The sequence below is a fragment of the Salvia splendens genome, chromosome 12, assembly GCF_004379255.2.
Source record: "Salvia splendens isolate huo1 chromosome 12, SspV2, whole genome shotgun sequence".
Lineage (NCBI taxonomy): Eukaryota > Viridiplantae > Streptophyta > Magnoliopsida > Lamiales > Lamiaceae > Salvia > Salvia splendens.
The window spans coordinates 32,265,887-32,285,021 of NC_056043.1; the positions used below are offsets into that span (position 1 = coordinate 32,265,887).

The 19,135-nt window shown below is 37.0% G+C and overlaps 3 protein-coding genes across 6 annotated transcripts; 2 read left to right on the forward strand and 1 right to left on the reverse strand.

Annotated features, from left to right (window-relative positions):
* The first annotated feature begins 4,593 nt into the window (after positions 1-4,593).
* On the forward strand, positions 4,594-9,944 carry LOC121759527 (protein LNK1-like). 4 transcript variants are annotated; one of them, XM_042155145.1, is made up of 9 exons: positions 4,594-4,720; positions 5,171-5,275; positions 6,423-6,997; positions 7,074-7,395; positions 7,636-7,717; positions 7,859-8,328; positions 9,145-9,293; positions 9,396-9,522; positions 9,610-9,944. In XM_042155145.1, the coding sequence occupies exons 2-8, from the start codon at positions 5,252-5,254 to the stop codon at positions 9,490-9,492; spliced, it is 1,719 nt and encodes a 572-aa protein (XP_042011079.1). In that variant the 5' UTR covers positions 4,594-4,720; positions 5,171-5,251; the 3' UTR covers positions 9,493-9,522; positions 9,610-9,944. The 4 variants fall into 4 exon arrangements, with proteins under 4 accessions (XP_042011079.1, XP_042011080.1, XP_042011077.1 ...); XM_042155146.1 differs by having other exon boundaries at positions 7,636-7,711; XM_042155143.1 differs by having other exon boundaries at positions 7,636-8,328.
* A 1,361-nt stretch (positions 9,945-11,305) lies between these two features.
* Positions 11,306-15,383, forward strand: LOC121759647 (endoplasmic reticulum-Golgi intermediate compartment protein 3-like). The gene is made up of 13 exons (XM_042155306.1): positions 11,306-11,700; positions 12,599-12,672; positions 12,785-12,868; positions 13,008-13,088; positions 13,215-13,295; positions 13,554-13,646; positions 13,767-13,946; positions 14,008-14,075; positions 14,234-14,285; positions 14,591-14,644; positions 14,724-14,816; positions 14,941-15,007; positions 15,086-15,383. Exons 1-13 carry the CDS (start codon positions 11,568-11,570, stop codon positions 15,175-15,177), a joined length of 1,152 nt encoding a protein of 383 aa, XP_042011240.1. The 5' UTR covers positions 11,306-11,567; the 3' UTR covers positions 15,178-15,383.
* Positions 15,384-15,483: 100 nt separating this feature from the next.
* LOC121759646 (5'-3' exoribonuclease-like) lies at positions 15,484-18,793 on the reverse strand. Its single transcript, XM_042155305.1, has 5 exons — positions 18,174-18,793; positions 17,122-17,246; positions 16,560-16,874; positions 16,303-16,472; positions 15,484-16,039 (listed from the first exon to the last, which is right to left on the reverse strand). The coding sequence occupies exons 1-5, from the start codon at positions 18,444-18,446 to the stop codon at positions 15,648-15,650; spliced, it is 1,275 nt and encodes a 424-aa protein (XP_042011239.1). The 5' UTR covers positions 18,447-18,793; the 3' UTR covers positions 15,484-15,647.
* Between the last annotated feature and the right edge of the window lie 342 nt (positions 18,794-19,135).

Here is a 19,135-nt window from a genome sequence, read left to right on the forward strand (position 1 = left end):
CTCAGACATCCCTCTCACTCAATGGATGATGATTTGTTCATAAAGAATATCCAGCTTGTAAAAGTTCATCCAACAAAATAAAAAACTCATCTACCTACAATAAATAAATATAATAAAATAAGAATAAAGATAAATATAAAAATATAACTATTACAAATCCAAATCGCGGTCCAACATTACAATTTTTTGTTTCCTTTCTATTTTCTTAACCGGAACCGGCGGTTTTCGAACCGTGTGCATGCCTATTCTTCTCGATTCACCTTTTTTTTCCTACGTGACATGCTTACCTCCAAACACACACACACACACACACACACAATCGCATCAAAAGCTATCTATATCTCTCTCTCTCATAAGTCATATCCTTTTTTTGTGTGTGAGTGTGATTCCCTATATCTATCGGAAATTGAGCACCACTATGAATGCCACTTGGAAATTCCATTGCAATAAACTCAAAGATTCTATCTTTTTACCCTTTTTCAAAGATTCTAGCTCGTGGAAACACCAACCAACTGTCCGTTAACCTCGAATAATATATTTGTTGGTTCTACTCATCTCAGACATCCCTCTCACTCAATGGATGATGATTTGTTCATAAAGAATATCCAGCTTGTAAAAGTTCATCCAACAAAATAAAAAACTCATCTACCTACAATAAATAAATATAATAAAGAGTAAAGACCAAAATTGGTCCTGAACATATAGTCATTTTACGTTTTTGGTCCTAAACATTATCTTTTGGATTTTTTGGTCCTGCACATATGGAAATTTGATCATTTTGGTCCTCCGTCAATATTTCAATTAAAAACTAACGGTCAACGGATTTAATCACGATTTTGACCAAATTAAACTTTTAATTCAGATTTTTTACTCCCTAATTATTTTTACATTTCAATTTCATCTTCTTTCCTTCCACTTATCATCATCCAAAAATAAAAAAAACAAAGATGGGTTTTTTAAAGGAAAGATCCAAATTTGGAACTAAAAAAGTGAAATACGAGAAGGAAAAACTTAGATCCAACAATTAAGTGATATCATCCATCTAGAGAAGAAAGAGGGAACTACTAAGATTGCACAGCAAAAAAATCCATGGTCATCTCCCTCTACTTCGCCAAATTTCCCCAAATTGAGAGGGACTCCAATCGTCGTCGCCTTCTCAATTCCTCACCGCCTCCTCCGATTCAAACGACGTTCGGTTACTCTCCATCGCCGACTACACTCCCTACTCACAGGCACATCGGCCGCCGCCTCTCCTCTCTCTCGATTTCAACACTACTCCAGCCCTTGAGGAGTTCGTCGTCGTCGCCGTTGACAGCCGCCGCCACCGCTGTGATTTCCGCGACCACCGCGCTTCCTCAAACGCCGTCTCGATTTCAGACCAGCATCACCGCCGTCTCGCCGACGAAATCGGAGTCGCCCTCCCATGCTGTCTCAATCAGCTCGCTCCGTGTGGGAGTCCAAGATGGCAGTTTGAAAGCATGAGTTGGATGCTAAAATGTATGCGTGCATTGCTGTGTGTAAAGTTCGAAATTGGAAGGCATTATACCTCGGTGAATTGAACTTGGTGGTGCTAGAATTTGGGGGAACAGCTATGGTGATTTCTGTCAAAAGAAATTGTTGTTGTTTGATTTCGACAAGTAGTATGAAATTGAGATATGAATTGATGAAAGGATTACCACGTTTGGACTGGAATTAAATGAGGAATTTGGCAGTTCTTCAACCTTCCAACAACCTCAAACCCCGATCCCGATCTCTTCGTCGACGGTGTCCGGGTCGCCCACCCCGATCTCTTTGTCGGATCTAGAATGACGGTTCATGAAATTAACGGAATTCATATAACTAGTGTTTGAGGGGGAGAGGAAGGAAGAAGATGAAAGATGGGGGAAGGAAGAAGATGAAATTGAAGTGTAAAAATAATTAGGGAGTAAAAAATCAGAATTAAAAGTTTAATTTGGTCAAAATCGGCTATTGACCGTTAGTTTTTAGCGGAAATGTTGACGGAGGACCAAAATGATCAAATTTCCATATGTGCAGGACAAAAAAATCCAAAAGATAATGTTTAGGACCAAAAACATAAAATGACTATATGTTCATGACTAATTTTGACATTTACTCTATAATAAAATAAGAATAAAGATAAATATAAAAATATAACTATTACAAATCCAAATCGCGGTCCAACATTACAATTTTTTGTTTCCTTTCTATTTTCTTAACCGGAACCGGCGGTTTTCGAACCGTGTGCATGCCTATTCTTCTCGATTCACCTTTTTTTCCTACGTGACATGCTTACCTCCAAACACACACACACACACACACACACAATCGCATCAAAAGCTATCTATATCTCTCTCTCTCATAAGTCATATCCTTTTTTTGTGTGAGTGTGATTCCCTATATCTATCGGAAATTGAGCACCACTATGAATGCCACTTGGAAATTCCATTGCAATAAACTCAAAGATTCTATCTTTTTACCCTTTTTCAAAGATTCTAGCTTGTGGAAACACCAACCAACTGTCCGTTAACCTCGAATGATATATTTGTTGGTTCTACTCATCTCAGACATCCCTCTCACTCAATGGATGATGATTTGTTCATAAATAATATCCTGCTTGTAAAAGTTCATCCAACAAAATCAAAAACTCATCTACCTACAATAAATAAATATAATAAAATAAGAATAAAGATAAATATAAAAATATAACTATTACAAATCCAAATCGCGGTCCAACATTACAATTTTTTGTTTCCTTTCTATTTTCTTAACCGGAACCGGCGGTTTTCGAACCGTGTGCATGCCTATTCTTCTCGATTCACCTTTTTTTTCCTACGTGACATGCTTACCTCCAAACACACACACACACACACAATCGCATCAAAAGCTATCTATATCTCTCTCTCTCATAAGTCATATCCTTTTTTTGTGTGTGAGTGTGATTCCCTATATCTATCGGAAATTGAGCACCACTATGAATGCCACTTGGAAATTCCATTGCAATAAACTCAAAGATTCTATCTTTTTACCCTTTTTCAAAGATTCTAGCTTGTGGAAACACCAACCAACTGTCCGTTAACCTCGAATGATATATTTGTTTGTTCTACTCATCTCAAACATCACTCTCACTCAATGGATGATGATTTGTTCACAAAGAATATCCAGCTTGTAAAAGTTCATCCAACAAAATCAAAAACTCATCTACCTACAATAAATAAATATAATAAAATAAGAATAAAGATAAATATAAAAATATAACTATTACAAATCCAAATCGCGGTCCAACATTACAATTTTTTGTTTCCTTTCAATTTTCTTGTTTTTAGGTGTAATATTATTTTTCTTGCACCAAGCCTTTCCTTTTCCAAAACTCTTTCCCTCTTTCTTTTTCCTCCCAAAGTTATTAAAATTCCCCCTTTTGTTTTAAATTTAACACTTCCCCCGTCCACAAAAAATAGTCACGTTTATGAATGACACAAATTTTAATGTGCAATTGAGAAAGTAAGAGAGAAGAAGAAAAAAAAAGGTAAGTAATTAAGAGAGATGTAGAGAAAAAATTCTTAAAAATGGGAGAGAGGAGAAAAGGGTGGGCAAAGATTAAAGAATAAGTGATAAACTTTTCATTTTTAGAAATAAGACAGTTTTTTTGTGGACAGTAAAAAATGACTAAATAGGATTGTTTTTCGTGGACGAGGTGAGTATTAGTATAACTGATTTTATGGATGGTTAATTTATTTAATGTTAAATTTTAGTATACTACCACCTTCGTCCACAAAAAATAGACAAAGTTGTAAATTACACGAGTTTTAATATGCAGTTGGTAAAAGAAGAGAGAAGAAAGGAAAAGATGGTGAAAGTAGTGTTAGTTGATTGTGGGGTCTACATTTAGAATGATGTGTAAGGTTAGAATTAGTTTAAAACTTTCTATATTTAGAATTTGTCTAATTTAGTGGACACCAAAAATGTTAAACTTAGTCTATTTTTTGTGGATGTTGGTAGTATTAAATATTTGCGCAGACACATGACCAATTAGGAAAGAGAAAAAAAATATGTGTTTTCTTTTATATTATTTTATTTTATTTATAATTCTTTTAAAATTTAATTATTCATTTAAATTAAAAAATATCTCAATTCAAACAAATAGTAGGAGTACAATTTAAAGATTAATAAAAAAACGAAATAAAAAGTGATGAAAAGCATGAATATTTGAGATCTACCTAGATTTAGATTTTTGGCAGTACAGGTTTGAATTAAATTTGTGGCCAAGGATTTCCCAAGGAAAATTCTACTCTTTTAGTACTATAAAAGATAAATAAAAATACAATCTAAAATAAAATAAATCAATATACAATCCAACTCTCCAAAGGTGAAATAAAAACGAAGGATCCGATTTCAAACGATTGAGAGCCGCGAAAAGGATCCGAAAACCCGAAAAGGCAAGCGGACCAATGAGAGCGCAGAAAGAGATCGTATCCCGACCCGCCTTCTCGTCCACTAGTTCTGATATGATCCACTTGCCACGTGGTGGCCCCTCCATGACTCTCATTTTTTTATATTAAAAAATCTCAACTAATTTTCTCTTCCCTGCCAACCAAAGCTCCCCTCTTCCTCTCTCTCTCTCTAGAAATTCCCCAGATTTGCGACTTTGGATTTTCGTTGCTGCTGCTGGAATCAGCTTCTCACCTTATTCTGTGGTTTAATTGCTTCCTATTTCGGTTTTCCGGTGAGTTTTCTGGAGTGGTTCGGTTAGTAGAGATCAGCTCTGTCTTTATTGATTACACTGTTCTGGTTCAATTGTGGTTTTCCCATGAAATTGAAATATTGTTGGGGAATTGGATAGTGAGAGATGAACTATGTGATTGCTGATTTAATATTGGTATTAGTATTGAAGGGAAATGAAAAATTTGATGCGTTGTGACAGATTATTTGTTTTGAATGGGCTAATTGATGCTGTTATTTATTTTATTTTGAGTAGGAAAATGAAATTCACGCCTTTTGTTTTTAAGAGGGTTGAGATTTGCTTTTTTATCTCATCTGCAAGTACACATTAAATTGGCTTTAACATCAAATTGGTGTTAGCAGGATGGCTTGTTCCTATGGTTTAAAAGACTGTGATCTCTTTACTTTTTGGTTCTTATACTTTTCCGGTTGCTTGTTTGTTGGTGGATATTAGAACGGTGGTGAAAGAGGATTCATGCATGAACATGAAGAAAAATGCTTACAGATTCAGTGCTGGTTAAATTAATCTTAAGTAATGACTGATTCGCGCATGTATGAGGTGAGTCCGTCTTTTCCAGTTGTTGTATTATTGCATATCACATTATTTTGTTTAAGGGAAAGAGGGGAACTCTTTTTCGCGCTGATGAAATTGTACTTGAAATCATCTTCATCTTATTTTTCTAATACATGATTTGTGATGGCAAGAATGTATAATGGCTTGTGTACTTATTGTTCATGTGTAAAAGATGTCTGTTAGGAGATATATGGAGTAAGTACTAACAGAACACATGTCAATTGTCACACTAATATGGGAGACAAGCTGAGTTGCTAAGTGAATAAACTTTCTAGCTAAAAAGATTAGATATAGTTCTGTTTGTGCACATTTTCTGGAAGCATCTTAGTAGTCTACAGTATAGGTTCCGACTCTAGAATCCAGACAAAAAGGGTAAGGTAGCATGTTGAAAGTTCCACATGAAGTGATTTTGTTGCCTTCTTTTCTTCCTTTCATTTTCAATTTCATTTTGCAACTAAGAATTTCAGATGGTATCTATGCTTAGTATTAGGTTTTTTCTTCTTAACAAATAATCCAGATTACTCAATATCGATATCACATCTACCCTGTACTATGGACTTCTGAACGTTTTAAACACTGACACAGGTTCTCCTTCTAATGACCACAATGTATTTGATAAAATAATTGGATGAACTGGCTATTACCTTTCTCAATGAAAAAATCTGACCCACTAAGTGCTAGTCCTGCCAATTTGTGTGACAAAAAAGTGGATTAGTTCATGAATTACATACTAAACGCAACACAATTTTTTTCTTTCAGTACGGGAATTATAGTAACCAGTTTAATAAGCCCCAGTTTCCGGTTATTATAAAGGATAATTGAACTAAGTATGAGTCAAATATATACTTTTCAGTTTATTTAAGGTTCATGCCGTGGCAGGAAGGCTAGGTTATTTTGATATATTTTATCTTTGCCATCTCTTCTAATCTGTCATAAAGCAAATGCAAAACTTGCAAAAAAAATTCAGCTGCTTTCATGAGGTCCACAGATTTCTTCCTAGTGATTTTAGAACCCATTACTGCAACTATTGGGTTATCACTGCATGACCTGTTGTGGTTTAGTACAGTTTTACTCCTTTATATAAGTATCCTATGAATTTATCACTGCTAAAACTCCGTAACTGCTGTCACAGTTCGAAGACATAGGTTGGGATGATCTTTGTCAAACTGATGATCATATAGTGCCTCGTACTTTGGAAGATCATTCTCTCTTGCGTGATAGCTGCAAGAAACCTCATTGTGAAGAAACAAATATTGCATATAACACTGAGGACAAGTATTCTGCTGGATATGTTGATCAAGGAAATGAAGAAGGAAAGTTATCGTCATCGAGTAAAAGGAAATACATAATGCTGGAAAGAGATTCTAGGTCGGATGTACCAAGTGGTGTATTTTCTTCTCCAGCAGATGCTGACTCGATCAAAGATGCATCTAGTTTAGCTTCTGAGAAAACCACATCCTCAAGTCATGTTCATGAAAATAGTAACACAGATACCCATGGTAATCAATTCTGTGTTGATGGTACCGTTGTTGGTGTTGGGACCACTGGCTCTTTAAACAACTCCTCTACTGATCCACTTGGTGACATAACTCATGCTAGCAGTGATCTCAGTTTCTTTGAGAACGACGAGGTCAAAGATTCAAGTGATTTCTTTAATTTTGGTTGGCCTGAAATAGAGAACTTTGAAGACGTTGACATGATATTTAGGTAATGCTGCACTCTTACACCATAAGTCTCAAGTTATACTGTTTGCTATTGTTCATAATGGCCTACTGCGTTTCAGGAGTTGTGACTCAACATTTGGTCTTGGGGCCAGTAGAGAGGATGAATTCTCTTGGTATTCAGCATCAGATAACATAGGAGGCACTGGAGAACTTGTCAATTCAGACGTGAAATTTCCATCACCTGAGTTGAATTCTCTGGAAAATATCTCATCAAACCATGGTTTTCTGAAGGCCCATTCTTCAAATGATGGTGCCGTGATGGGTGCACCTATCAGGCTTAGAGACAATTCCTGGATCTCAGAGAAACCTGATTCTTACGTGTCTTTTGCGGATGGACCTGCTATTGCAAATGGCATGCAAGAGTTTACCCCTAGAGCACATGTGAGTATACAGCCTAATGTTTTTGAGGACTTACTAATATGAAATGAGTGTTTCCTATCCTTATCAGTTTGGGACTTCTTGCCACCCTGAACCATTTGTCCTTGGGTGTGGCAGGGTATGAGTGTGAGTAATAGTTCTGAAAATATCACTTATGTATAGACATGTACTTTGTTTGTGCATGTCAAACGGAAACTTGACAAACTGTAGCGCAGTTTTTAATTGTACTTCACTGTATGGCAGCTGAACGGGCACCAGAAGCAGATGAAGCTGCAGAACCAGTCCAGTGGAAAAATAAAAGAGCATAATTATGGAAATGGTACAAGTAAGCTTCCAGATGAGACAGTGCGGTCCCCTTCTAGGGCCAAGTCTCATCAAGCTTTCTCATTCCAACAACAACCGAAAAATGTTTTGCCTACAGATTCCTGTAATTATTTACAAAATCACCTTTCGTATGTGCATCCAGATAACAGTCATTCATCTGATCTGACATCACTAAATCCAACACCTTCTGCTGTCAAAACTGAGGCAAATGAGTTGACATCTTCATCAACCAGAGATTCTTCCCATACATCAAATCTGTTGCCATCTGTTGATGGCTCTCATGACCATCCTCTTCCTCTGCCAGTTCCAACAGGAACTGGAAAAGGAGTAAAGCTACATAGTCGGCATGGTAGTCAATCTTTGGCCAACAGCAATATAAAGCCTGCAAGCTTAGTGGTGCAAGCCACCTCAAGCGATCCTGGTTCTCTGACAGAAGAAGCCCATTATGCCGGAGATAAGTCAGACAATCATAATGATTCGGCAGAAGTCTGCCACTTTATTCCTGCAGAATTAGGATTCTCGAATGCTCAAGAAAGCTCAACAAGTTCTGACATGGATGATGTTTCTCTGGAAGCAGCTAGTTTTCGCCAGCTTCAGCTTGTTATGGAGAAGGTATCATTTGGTCCTAAAATTATGAACATCAATAATTTATTTATCTTTATAGTAATCACAAAAACTGCACTGTATTGTTCTGAAATAAAGGACAAAAACTAGTTTCTGGTATCGTGGCACACTTAGATGGAGTATGTGAAGTTTGATGCTTCTTTTTAGCTGATACTCACTTATTTTCAAAGTTCTATTATGTTGAAGCGAACAGTACCCAAGTCTGTTTTATTTCAGTTCATTTATCTAGTTTCTTCTAAAGTTGGGATTCTATCATGTCCGAGAAACTGATGTAGCTTTCCAGTCTTTATGAAACCATGCGACCAAGCCTGTCCACTTTAAAACTGCCTCTTACATGCTAACTTGGTAGAAGCTGCTCAGTATGTCATGTATTTCAAAATTCTACATGATATACATTCACAACTTAGTTTCTGAAATTTGGATTATGTCCCGAATCTTATCATTTTAGTTTTTACATGCTTAGGCTTTGGGATAAGGTTCCCTTTGTATGTTGAAATCGTCCTGCCTTTCAGATTTTCCTGGTAATTGGTTCGCCATAATTTCATGCTCGTCAAACATTGTCTTGCATGCTGATCTAATTGTATGAAGTATGAGCAGTTCCCTTACATTTATTCAAACGAAATGTCGAACGACTGTCTGAAATGGATGAGGAGTCAATATTTTGGAATGCATATGGGGACATCAAAGAATTTATATAAATGCCTGAAATCATTGAAGAAACCTGATGCAGCAAATAACACCACATATGATTATACAAAAAATTCATTAGGTTATTGAAATTAACTGTGTCCATTGTTGGATCAGTTGGATTTGAGAACAAAGATATGCATAAGAGACAGTTTGTACCGTCTCGCTCGGAGTGCTGAACAAAGGCATAGCCATGCAAACTCAAACAGCAGCTTTGATGATGGAAGAGATGCCTCTGGAACATTAGTAAATGAAGGAGAAAAAAGGTACTGTATTAGAACTCTTCCCATCTTTCTCATCTGTTACTTTACTATTACTACTATTATAGAAACATTTTAACTCTTTCTTACGTCCATCTCTGCTAACAGCTTCATGGATATCGAAACAAATACAAATCCCGTTGATCGTTCAGTAGCACACTTGCTGTTTCACAGACCATCCGAGTCATCCCCTGCGCCTGCCTAGGATTCATTACCATTCAAGTCACCAAGCATGGTAAGCTTTTGAATTCATGTCTACCCTCTAGCCTTACGATGAAGATGAGCGTGCGTGTGTAACTAACGATATACTCTTGCACGCTAGTAGGCACGTGGATCCGACACAAGTAGACCTGCAATGAAGACCTTGATAGACAGTGAAGAGGCAGATGTTACACAAAGGTCTCTGACCACTGACTGCAAACAATTACCCTCACAGAGTTGAGAATATTTGGGTGGATTTTAAAGTTCTTGTATTAAGAATTTTGCTTGCTTTTATAGTCTTGTAAAGTAAAAAAAAAATCTAATTTTCAACTGGTGTAGAGCTAGTGCTCAACTTTCTTTTTGATCATGGGAGAACTTCCATGGTCTAACACTGCTGCCCTAACTGTGATTGTAGTGAGTTGAAGAGAAATATACAGTTGAAAGCAATTTCAAATATTAGGTTTCTTGTGATTTATTGATGAATAATGTTATGTGTCAAACAAGCAAACGTATCTAAAAAATAGTATATCAAGAGAAGTGTCCATTTGGTTTATAAATCTCACATCTGTTTCCTTACAAAATCGACGTGGAATAAGTTTTCTTGCATCAATCTTAAAAGACAACACCTCATGAAATCTTGTCGTTTTTATTATGCAAACACTGTTTTGTTATTGTTTCTATCTCGATCTTTGATAAAGATGGAAAACAGGTACTAACATTCATCACATAAGAACTGGATTAATATTAATTTAATATTCCATTCATTCATAAGTAATGATGAATTTTTTTTTGAAACTCGAGTTGTACACAAAAATTAGCCCCTTCTACTTTTTAATAAGTTTCTATTTTTAATGAAGTGAATATCAATTTTTATAGTAATATTTCAATCTTTATATGTAATAAGTTTCTATTTTTAATGAAGTGAATATCAATTTTTATAGTAATATTTCAATCTTTATATGTACTCCACTTATCTTTTTTACTTTACCAATTTTAAAGTAAAATTCATGCCATTTACTATGAAGATAGTGAATAAAGAACACTACTATGTCACATCTTAATGTTTAATCACTACTAATGAATAGTACTCCCTCCGTCCCATTGAAGATGACCCACTTTCCTTTTTGGTTTGTCCCAACCAAGATGACTTATTACTAAAAAATGGAAACATCTTTATCTCTACTTATTCCCTCTCTCTTGCTTTACTCTCTCCACTTAACACACAAAATAAAGTTGCATAAAATCCCGTGCCGCCCAAGGAAGGGGTGATCTTCCTTGGGACGGAGAGAGTAGTACAATAAGTCAATACTCATGCTAGTAATTAATTAATTTTAAAAGGTTGTAGTAGTGTATGATAGGACAAGACAAATAAAACCAGAAAACTACTTCCCTAAAATAACAAAGAAAAATACTCCCTCGTCTGCTATTAAACTATCTTATTTGTCTTTTTTTCATCTGTCCATCAATAAATATCTCATTTCACTTTTACTAGTACATCAGTAAATGGACCATATATTCCACTAACTCATTTCACACACATTTTATTATAAAATCAATATATAAAAGTAAGCTTCATATTTCACTAACTTTTCAACTCACTTTACTATATAAAATCAAATAATTTTTTAAAACTCGTGCCGATTAAATATGAGGTATTTAATTATGGATGAAGGGAGTAATAACACTATGAAAATAAAGAAAGAAAATGGACAAAAGTCCTAAGAATAGTCCGACATTAACTGCAAAATTTGACGATTGTAGGCTCCTTGAAGAAACCGTTCAACCATAAAAAAAACAAAACCCCACAAATCATTGGCAATCATACATTCCCGCAAATTAATCTCCGAGCGAAAAATGGATCCAAAATTCAAACTTGTATAAATAGGCATCACGATCACAAGCAATTCAAATCTCTTGCCTGAGCTCTTGCAGTTTTCTTCCTCTTGTAACGTGAGAAAAAAGGGACGGGGTTGGCTGAACAATCAACCTCTGTCAAACCCTCCCATTTTTTCTCCGTTGCCGATCAATCTCTCCCCGTTCGCCTCCGGCCTCCTCTGCAACCATTTTTTGACAGACAAAATGTTTAATAAGCTGCGGAAATTGGACGCGTACCCGAAGGTGAATGAGGATTTCTACAGCCGCTCGTTATCCGGCGGTGTAATCACAATCGCCTCCTCTCTCTTCATTGGTTTGCTCGTCATCTCCGAATTCAGTATGTGTTCTTCCCAACCTAGCTAATGCATTGTTTTTATTTAAAGGGATGTTTGATTTTTTGTTGTTTTTGTTTTTATATTGGCGCCTAATGTCACAGAACTTTTGAAAGATTTAATTTTTTCCACGAACTTCTAATATGGCAAATAATATCACTGCGTCGTTTTGTTAATATTCGGTGAATTCAATTCGGAAAAGATTAATATTTTTGAAAGTTCCGCGATATTAAGCGCCAATAAACCTTATCGGAATTTGGAAATGGAGTGCATCTTTTTTTCTTCTGGGACTAGCCTTGAAAGTTTGGGCTCAATAGGGTGTATGGAGAAGAGTTAATGTGAAGCTTATGTTATGACTTATGAGCATTGCCTTTTAGTCTTTGAATAGATACATACAAGCTGGAGCAGGATTGCGGCATGTAGTTACCTTATGTTAGATTCCACTCTTGTCATCTTTCTTCTCTTTGGAGATTGTGGCTTAGCATAGTACTGTATTTTTCTTTCTGTATATGAAGATGGTAAATTTTCTGAGGTTAGCTTCTTACTTTGATGGATTTTTCACGAATGATCTATCATGTCAAGGAGGTGGTTTGTTTTACATTTGATGTTGTACATTTGAAGTTTTCCCTGTTGACATGTTAGTAAGCTGTCCTAGAGATGAGATGACAGAATTTGAACCCCACATGTTACTGAAGCTAAGCTTGTCATAATGAGAAACGTAAAATTGGTTCACGTTTAATAGGAAATGTTAAGAGGGAGAGGAAAGATATAGGCAGATGGAGTTGCACCGAGACATATGAAAAAGTACATCCGTGTGTGTTTGGGTGTATTTGGAAGAATATATTCGAAATCTTCTTTCTGACTTAAAATTGGATATCCTATTAATGGCATTATAACTGGCAGGATTATACCTCCACACGGTTACAGATACACAGCTTGTGGTAGACACGTCTAGGGGAGGAAAATTACCTATCAACGTAAGATAACTGTCTTCTTTCAAGTACCTATGGAAGACTTGTTAAGGCCTTCAGTCTGTTATTAATAACGAGTCGTGAGATTTACTATACGTGCATCTTATTCCAATTGCAGTTTGATGTAACATTTCCAAGCGTTCCATGCTCGTTGCTCAGTCTCGATGCCATCGATATCAGTGGGGAGCAACATCTAGACATTGTATGCGATGATGCCTTCGGTTAATTTTTTTTATAGTTGAAAAGCCTCACGGTTGAGCTTATAGCACATGCTATTTTTAGCCATTCTTGTCCTCTATATGATCTGACTATTTATGTGGTGTGTTGCAATAAATTTACAGAGACATGACATTATCAAAACGAGAATTGATTCCTATGGCAATGTGATACAAGCGAGGCACGATAAAATTGGTGCACCCAAGGTACATAGCATTCGACTGACAGCTATTGCTTTACAATGCTCTTGAATTTACTGTCTATATAGCTCCATAAGTTGCCCTATAAATTGTACTTTTCACTAATCCCTTGTTGTGTATTGGTCAATTCAGATTGAGAAGCCTTTGCAGAAACATGGCGGCAGGCTTGAGCACAACGAGGAATACTGTGGGTCATGTTTTGGTGCAGAAACGGTATTTCGATCTTTCAAGTGTCCTTTTCTATTGTTTAACTCTACTTTTAAACTTACCTAGAAGCAGATACGTTGGATTATCTGTCTTTTGTTATAAAAACATGTATGGTTGGATTAATATCCTTTTTATCAGTGCTTGTTATTTTTAACTAATATGTAGCATGATCATATGAGAAAGAGTTTGGAAACAAACTGTGAAGTCACCTCATACCTATGCACATCGGTTTATGGTTGGCTGGTGTTTGTAATTTTCCTGCAGGCTGATGATCACTGCTGTAATTCGTGTGAAGAGGTTCGTGAAGCATATCGTAAGAGGGGCTGGGGAATGACAGATCCTGATCTGATTGATCAGGTGTGATTGAGTGATTATCTCAGCAACATCTTAAAAACTAAAAGCATAGCTGTTTCGTGCGAACTCTAACTAATTACACCTGCCATCGAATAATTGTCTTCTCTGGTCTGTTGTGTGTAGTGCCAACGAGAAGGTTTTGTTCAGCAAGTGAACGAGGAAGAAGGCGAGGGATGTAATATACATGGATCTTTGGTGGTTAACCGAGTAGCTGGGAATTTTCATTTTGGCGCTGGGAAAAGCATTCGTCATTCAACTATAAATCTGCTCGATTTGATAACTGTACAGACAGAGAGTTATAACGTAAGAACGTATAGTATTTCCCAGTATCTTTCTGAATCTCACTTCGACCACTGTAATGCAGATAAGCCACAAAATTAACAAGTTATCGTTCGGGGATGCTATTCCTGGCGTTGTAAACCCACTGGACGGGTAAGCTCTTCAAACTTTTGTCAATATATTTGGATGTATTCATGATGAATGATTCTACAACGTCGAAGCTGGATCATTTTATCTGGTGTTATTCATTACAAACTGGTGATTGATTATATTACAATCTTGCATTAACAACCATTTCTGTTGATACACAGGGTGCAATGGAAGCAAACATCACCAAATGGTGTGTATCAGTATTATATTAAGGTCAGTGATGTTACACCGCCCTTGGTATTACCTTCCTAGCGCATATCTTCGTGCGTATTTTTGTACTGAAACCGTTAAACACACTAACCTCGTACCATTGTGTTGAAGTTAGACTAACTTGACAGAACCATTTGGACACTGCCTTGCAGTGTTGTGTTAGAAAGCCGAGATGATGGTTTCGTTTCATCATTACGTCCTCTGTTGCATAACATGTTTTTCTGTCAATCCAGTTCTCTGCTGCATCAATGTTTAGTTCAACTCAGTTACAACGGTCGTTTGCCTAACCGTGTCATTCACGTTTGCAGGTGGTTCCGACCATATACACTGACATTAGAGGGCACACTACCCAGTCAAATCAGGTACTACTTAAGTGAGAAAATCTAATTGAATTCTTCAATCCTCAATTTTTTCATGTTATGACACAATAGTGCTACACAGTTCTCAGTTACCGAACACTTCAAGAACACCGATTTGGACCACTATAAGTCTCCCCCCGGCGTTTTCTTCTTTTACGACCTATCTCCTATAAAGGTTAGTCCAGAATTCGAATCCGCATCCACCTACAGCTTAGCTACATACATTTATCATAGATTCTGTGACCTTGTAGGGATTTTCTACTCTTGTGTATGTCTCTGAATGTGTCTGTGTTTTACAGGTCACTCACACCGAGGAGCATGCGTCGTTCCTCCACTTCTTGACACACATTTGTGCCATAGTAGGAGGTAACTTAACCTATTATTTCATCTAGATAACACACATTCCCATTTTTACTTAAACTCCCTCTTCATCTTCTTTTCCAGGTGTATTCACAGTAGCCGGGATAGTCGACTCATTCATTTACCACGGGAAGAAGGCGCTAACAAAGAAAGCGGAATTAGGGAAACTCAGATGAAGGCCTGTGGTTTATCATGAAATGAAGAAGAAAGGGCAGTGAAAGTGCTTCACATGACTCACTCCTAACCATCACAGTGTGTTGACAAAATTGCTGCTTTTTTGACAATTTTGCCCTTCATTTTGTAGTAATTGATTCTGTAACCTTTGTTCATTTTCACTCACATTTTACAGAATATAAAGAGCTTTGCCTTTTTCACTTGCAAATTCTGGGTTGGGATTAAATGATAACAAATCAACAGAATAATAGTAATTGGGAAACTTTAATAAATTTTTGAAGGCATTTCACTACAGAATACTTACAATATAAAATGAACCTAAACAATCAATTTCTAAGTCCAAAAAAATTTGTGACATGAAATTATGAGTAGAAACTGACATAATTTGAATTTGTAAAATAAAGAATGTATGCCTGTTTTCTGGAAATGGTCTCTTGTATGAAAGGAAAAAAGAATTGAAGAAAAATGCAGTTTAACATCTACCTGCTTCAGCATGGGCTTCCAACTCCAGCTTGATGGCCTCAAATTCGGAATTTTCTCGTTCTTCTTTGGACAGCCATGCTGCCAAGCACTGGTTGATCACGTCGCTCGTGCTGCCAGAACTCAGACTTGTCTTGGAAGTTGTCATTCTTCCGAATTTGACAATGCCTTGCAATTTTGAGTCGGAAGGATCCTTGATGTAGTTTTCGAGTATGTCTTGGATGGCGTTACACCAGATTGGGCGGGCGACCTTGAGGAATTCTTGCACCACCAACACAGGAACGCTTGTACTTCCCACATCTGACTCTTGTTGCCCCCCTCTCCCATGATAATCAGATCCTCCAAGCTTCAACAGATCGTGCGCATCTGCTAGATCACTATATACTGCATGCAACCACCAAAATTATGCACTGATTGTGCAAGTCTAGTAGTATAAAAAAACTACGAAAGCCTCAATTCTTCTCAAGCTTCACATTTTTATCCCCTCCCTGCTTTCTTTGATTTAATTATTTTGGGATAAGCAACATATTATAGACTAATTAAAATCTGTAGGTCTCAACTTCAATCATTTACTTGGTGTGACATTAAGCATCGACTAAAACTGTTTCAATCAGAATTAGAGGAAGAAAAAAAAAGAAAGCATCTACCTGATAGCTTTCCATCGCTTCTATAAGCCTCTATACCGTGTAACCCTGCTTCCTTAAGTCTCCTGACTATAGCAGAAGGGTTTTTCAGTGCCCATGGGTGCGCCAATACGGAAACACCCCCGGTTTCACGTATAAAACGCACTGTTACCTCTGCACTGGGCTCACTTCCCCTGAAACATACAAAACCAAGCCATTTAGTAATTAAAGTTGTTGAAGAGCAATTTAAAATAATAAAACGTAATCCAAATAAATATTACGTGGAATAGGCAGGTCCGTTGTCATAAAGATATCTGGTAAATGCTTGTTTCAGGTTTTCTATGTGTCCCGCTTCCAGCATAGCACGAGCAATATGAAGCCTTCCAGGTGCAACGCCTTTTCCTGCTATCTTTGTCACGGTTTCCCACCTAATTGGCAGCTTCAGTTTGTTCAGCTTCGAAACAATGTTCTTTGCACGGAGGAATCTGCCATCCCGAATATCCCCTAAAAACTTCTCCAATGCTGCGGAATTTGTAGGACCGCAGCTACTGTAATAAGCAAGTATGTGAACCGGTTCCTGTACTCCCGAATCCCCTCTGTGAGCCATTTCTCCAACATCAATAAGATAATCATTGACAAAACAACTACTATAAAACACTGTAAACTTACTTCTATTTTTTCGAGGCATAAAGTTATTTAGATGGCCATATTATGCAGTGATTAGTGCCAGCAAGTGCACAAGAAATACAATTCCAAAGAGTACAAAATGAAGATAATTTCGAATTACTTTTGTCTTGTCGAGCAGAGCACCGGACTCAAATTAAGAACAAGCGAACAACCAACCTTGAGTAGAAAATAGTACTGATTTCAACACCAGGAATAATTTTGATGCCGAATCTGCGAGCTGCTTCCATGGCTTCGGGGATGCCAGACATCGTGTCATGGTCCGTCAAAGCCAACACTTTCACCTGTTCCATGCCTTTAAACATTCAGTCACTTTCAAGTTTACAATCAAATGCATCTACCATATTTTTGCAAGCTAGTTCAGAAAGAAATATTCGATTTTCACAGCCATTATAGTCCTGATGTCAGAAAGGAACTCTAATATGCTCCTCAGTAATTTCTAATCGCATTCTAAGCATCACTGACAACTTCCAAATGAATTAAGCTGAATAACAATCAACAAAGACAACACAATAACATTGTCATTAATAGGGTACCGTTCAAACAAGAAACTATTCTCGGCCCTTCGGTTGTGAAGATCTACTGTGTAGATTCCGACAAGTTACAAATCCATCATTTTTCACAACGAATTCACCACACCATAATCATCTGTATTTCATACTTTAACGGGGGTTCGTAGTAACAGTAATATAGTAAGATGGAATATAAAGCTCCAATGACCTGAATACAGTCTGCCAAAGCTTCTCAAATAAACCTACAGAGGGAATCAAACACTAAACCCTAAATCCTAAACTAAAGCACTAAAAAGCTGGTCCCAAAGTAGTAATCCTAAATAGACAAATTCCTTCCTAGTTCCAAAATACATGTACAAATTCACACAGTACACCCACACTGTTTCTTGTACAAATTCTGTTCTTCACATGTTGACAGCTTATCAAATCCTGTGCTACACATGTTGAAAATTGAAAAACAAAATCAACTGAGCTTCAACAAGGCCATTGCTCCTTCCATTGCATTGCAACACCACCCTCAAAAAATCAACCACAGTTTCACTCATACATTCCATTGAAACTTCACATCTAAAAGAAGCCTCTCAAACCATCAATTTCTCCTAAAACAACATCCATTCAAACACACATGCAATACACAAAGACACACACACACACACACATACACACACACACACACAGAGAGAGAGAGAGAGAGAGGACCCCTCTGTGATGAGCTCTCTCAACAAGCTTAGAAGGGGACAAGAATCCATCACTGCATGTTGTGTGGCAATGAAACTCAAACACAAGCTTCTCCTTAGGCTGATAGCACTGCACCCCAAAATCATCATCAACAATCATCGAATTCCCACCTCCACTCGACTGCTCCAAGAAAACCCACTCCCTCACAGCTCCATACGCCGCCGTCTGCTCCACTGTCATCTTCCTCTTCGCCCCACCTCTCTTCTTTTTCTTCCTCTTCTCACCATCGTCCATCGCTTCCCACAAAAAAGAAGAATAAAAATCGAATCTTTATGCTGCCCCTTTTGTTCAACTAGTGAAAATAGCAATTGCAGAAAGAATGGAGGAAATGGGAGTGTTTCTAGAGGCAGCGGTGGGGTAGAGGAGGTGTGCGTGAATGTATATACATGGAAACTGGGGAGCTCTTCTTTACAGGGCTTTTGCTCACAGACCAATACGCCAAAGGGAAATTATTCTTCCCCTATTTTCTTCATTTTGTTTTAATTCAAAATTGGGTGAATTTCTGTGATTGAATTGATTATTGAGCCTTTCATCGTCATCGCGAAGAAGCGTAAACTGTAAAATATTGAGACGCACTCTTCAGAGAAGATTTCCAGCAATCTTCTTAATTGCACTTACGCCCTTTTAGTTATGTTTAATTACAAGACCCAAATTATACATTTATTTATGAAAAATCTCTCAAATTACAAGACCCAAATTGCACAGTAGACGTGATATCTCTCGTTATAAAGAAAACATAGCTACCAAATGAAGCCTTGAAAAGATAATTTTCACGTTGTAAAGATATTGGGCAAGTTGCATCAAGCACCCGGTTGACTCATTTATGCTCAGATAATAACTATGTAATTTAAATAGACATTTGTTAACATTATTTTAGACATTTTTAGTAAAATTCATCACCCATAATTAAGTAACATCAATCA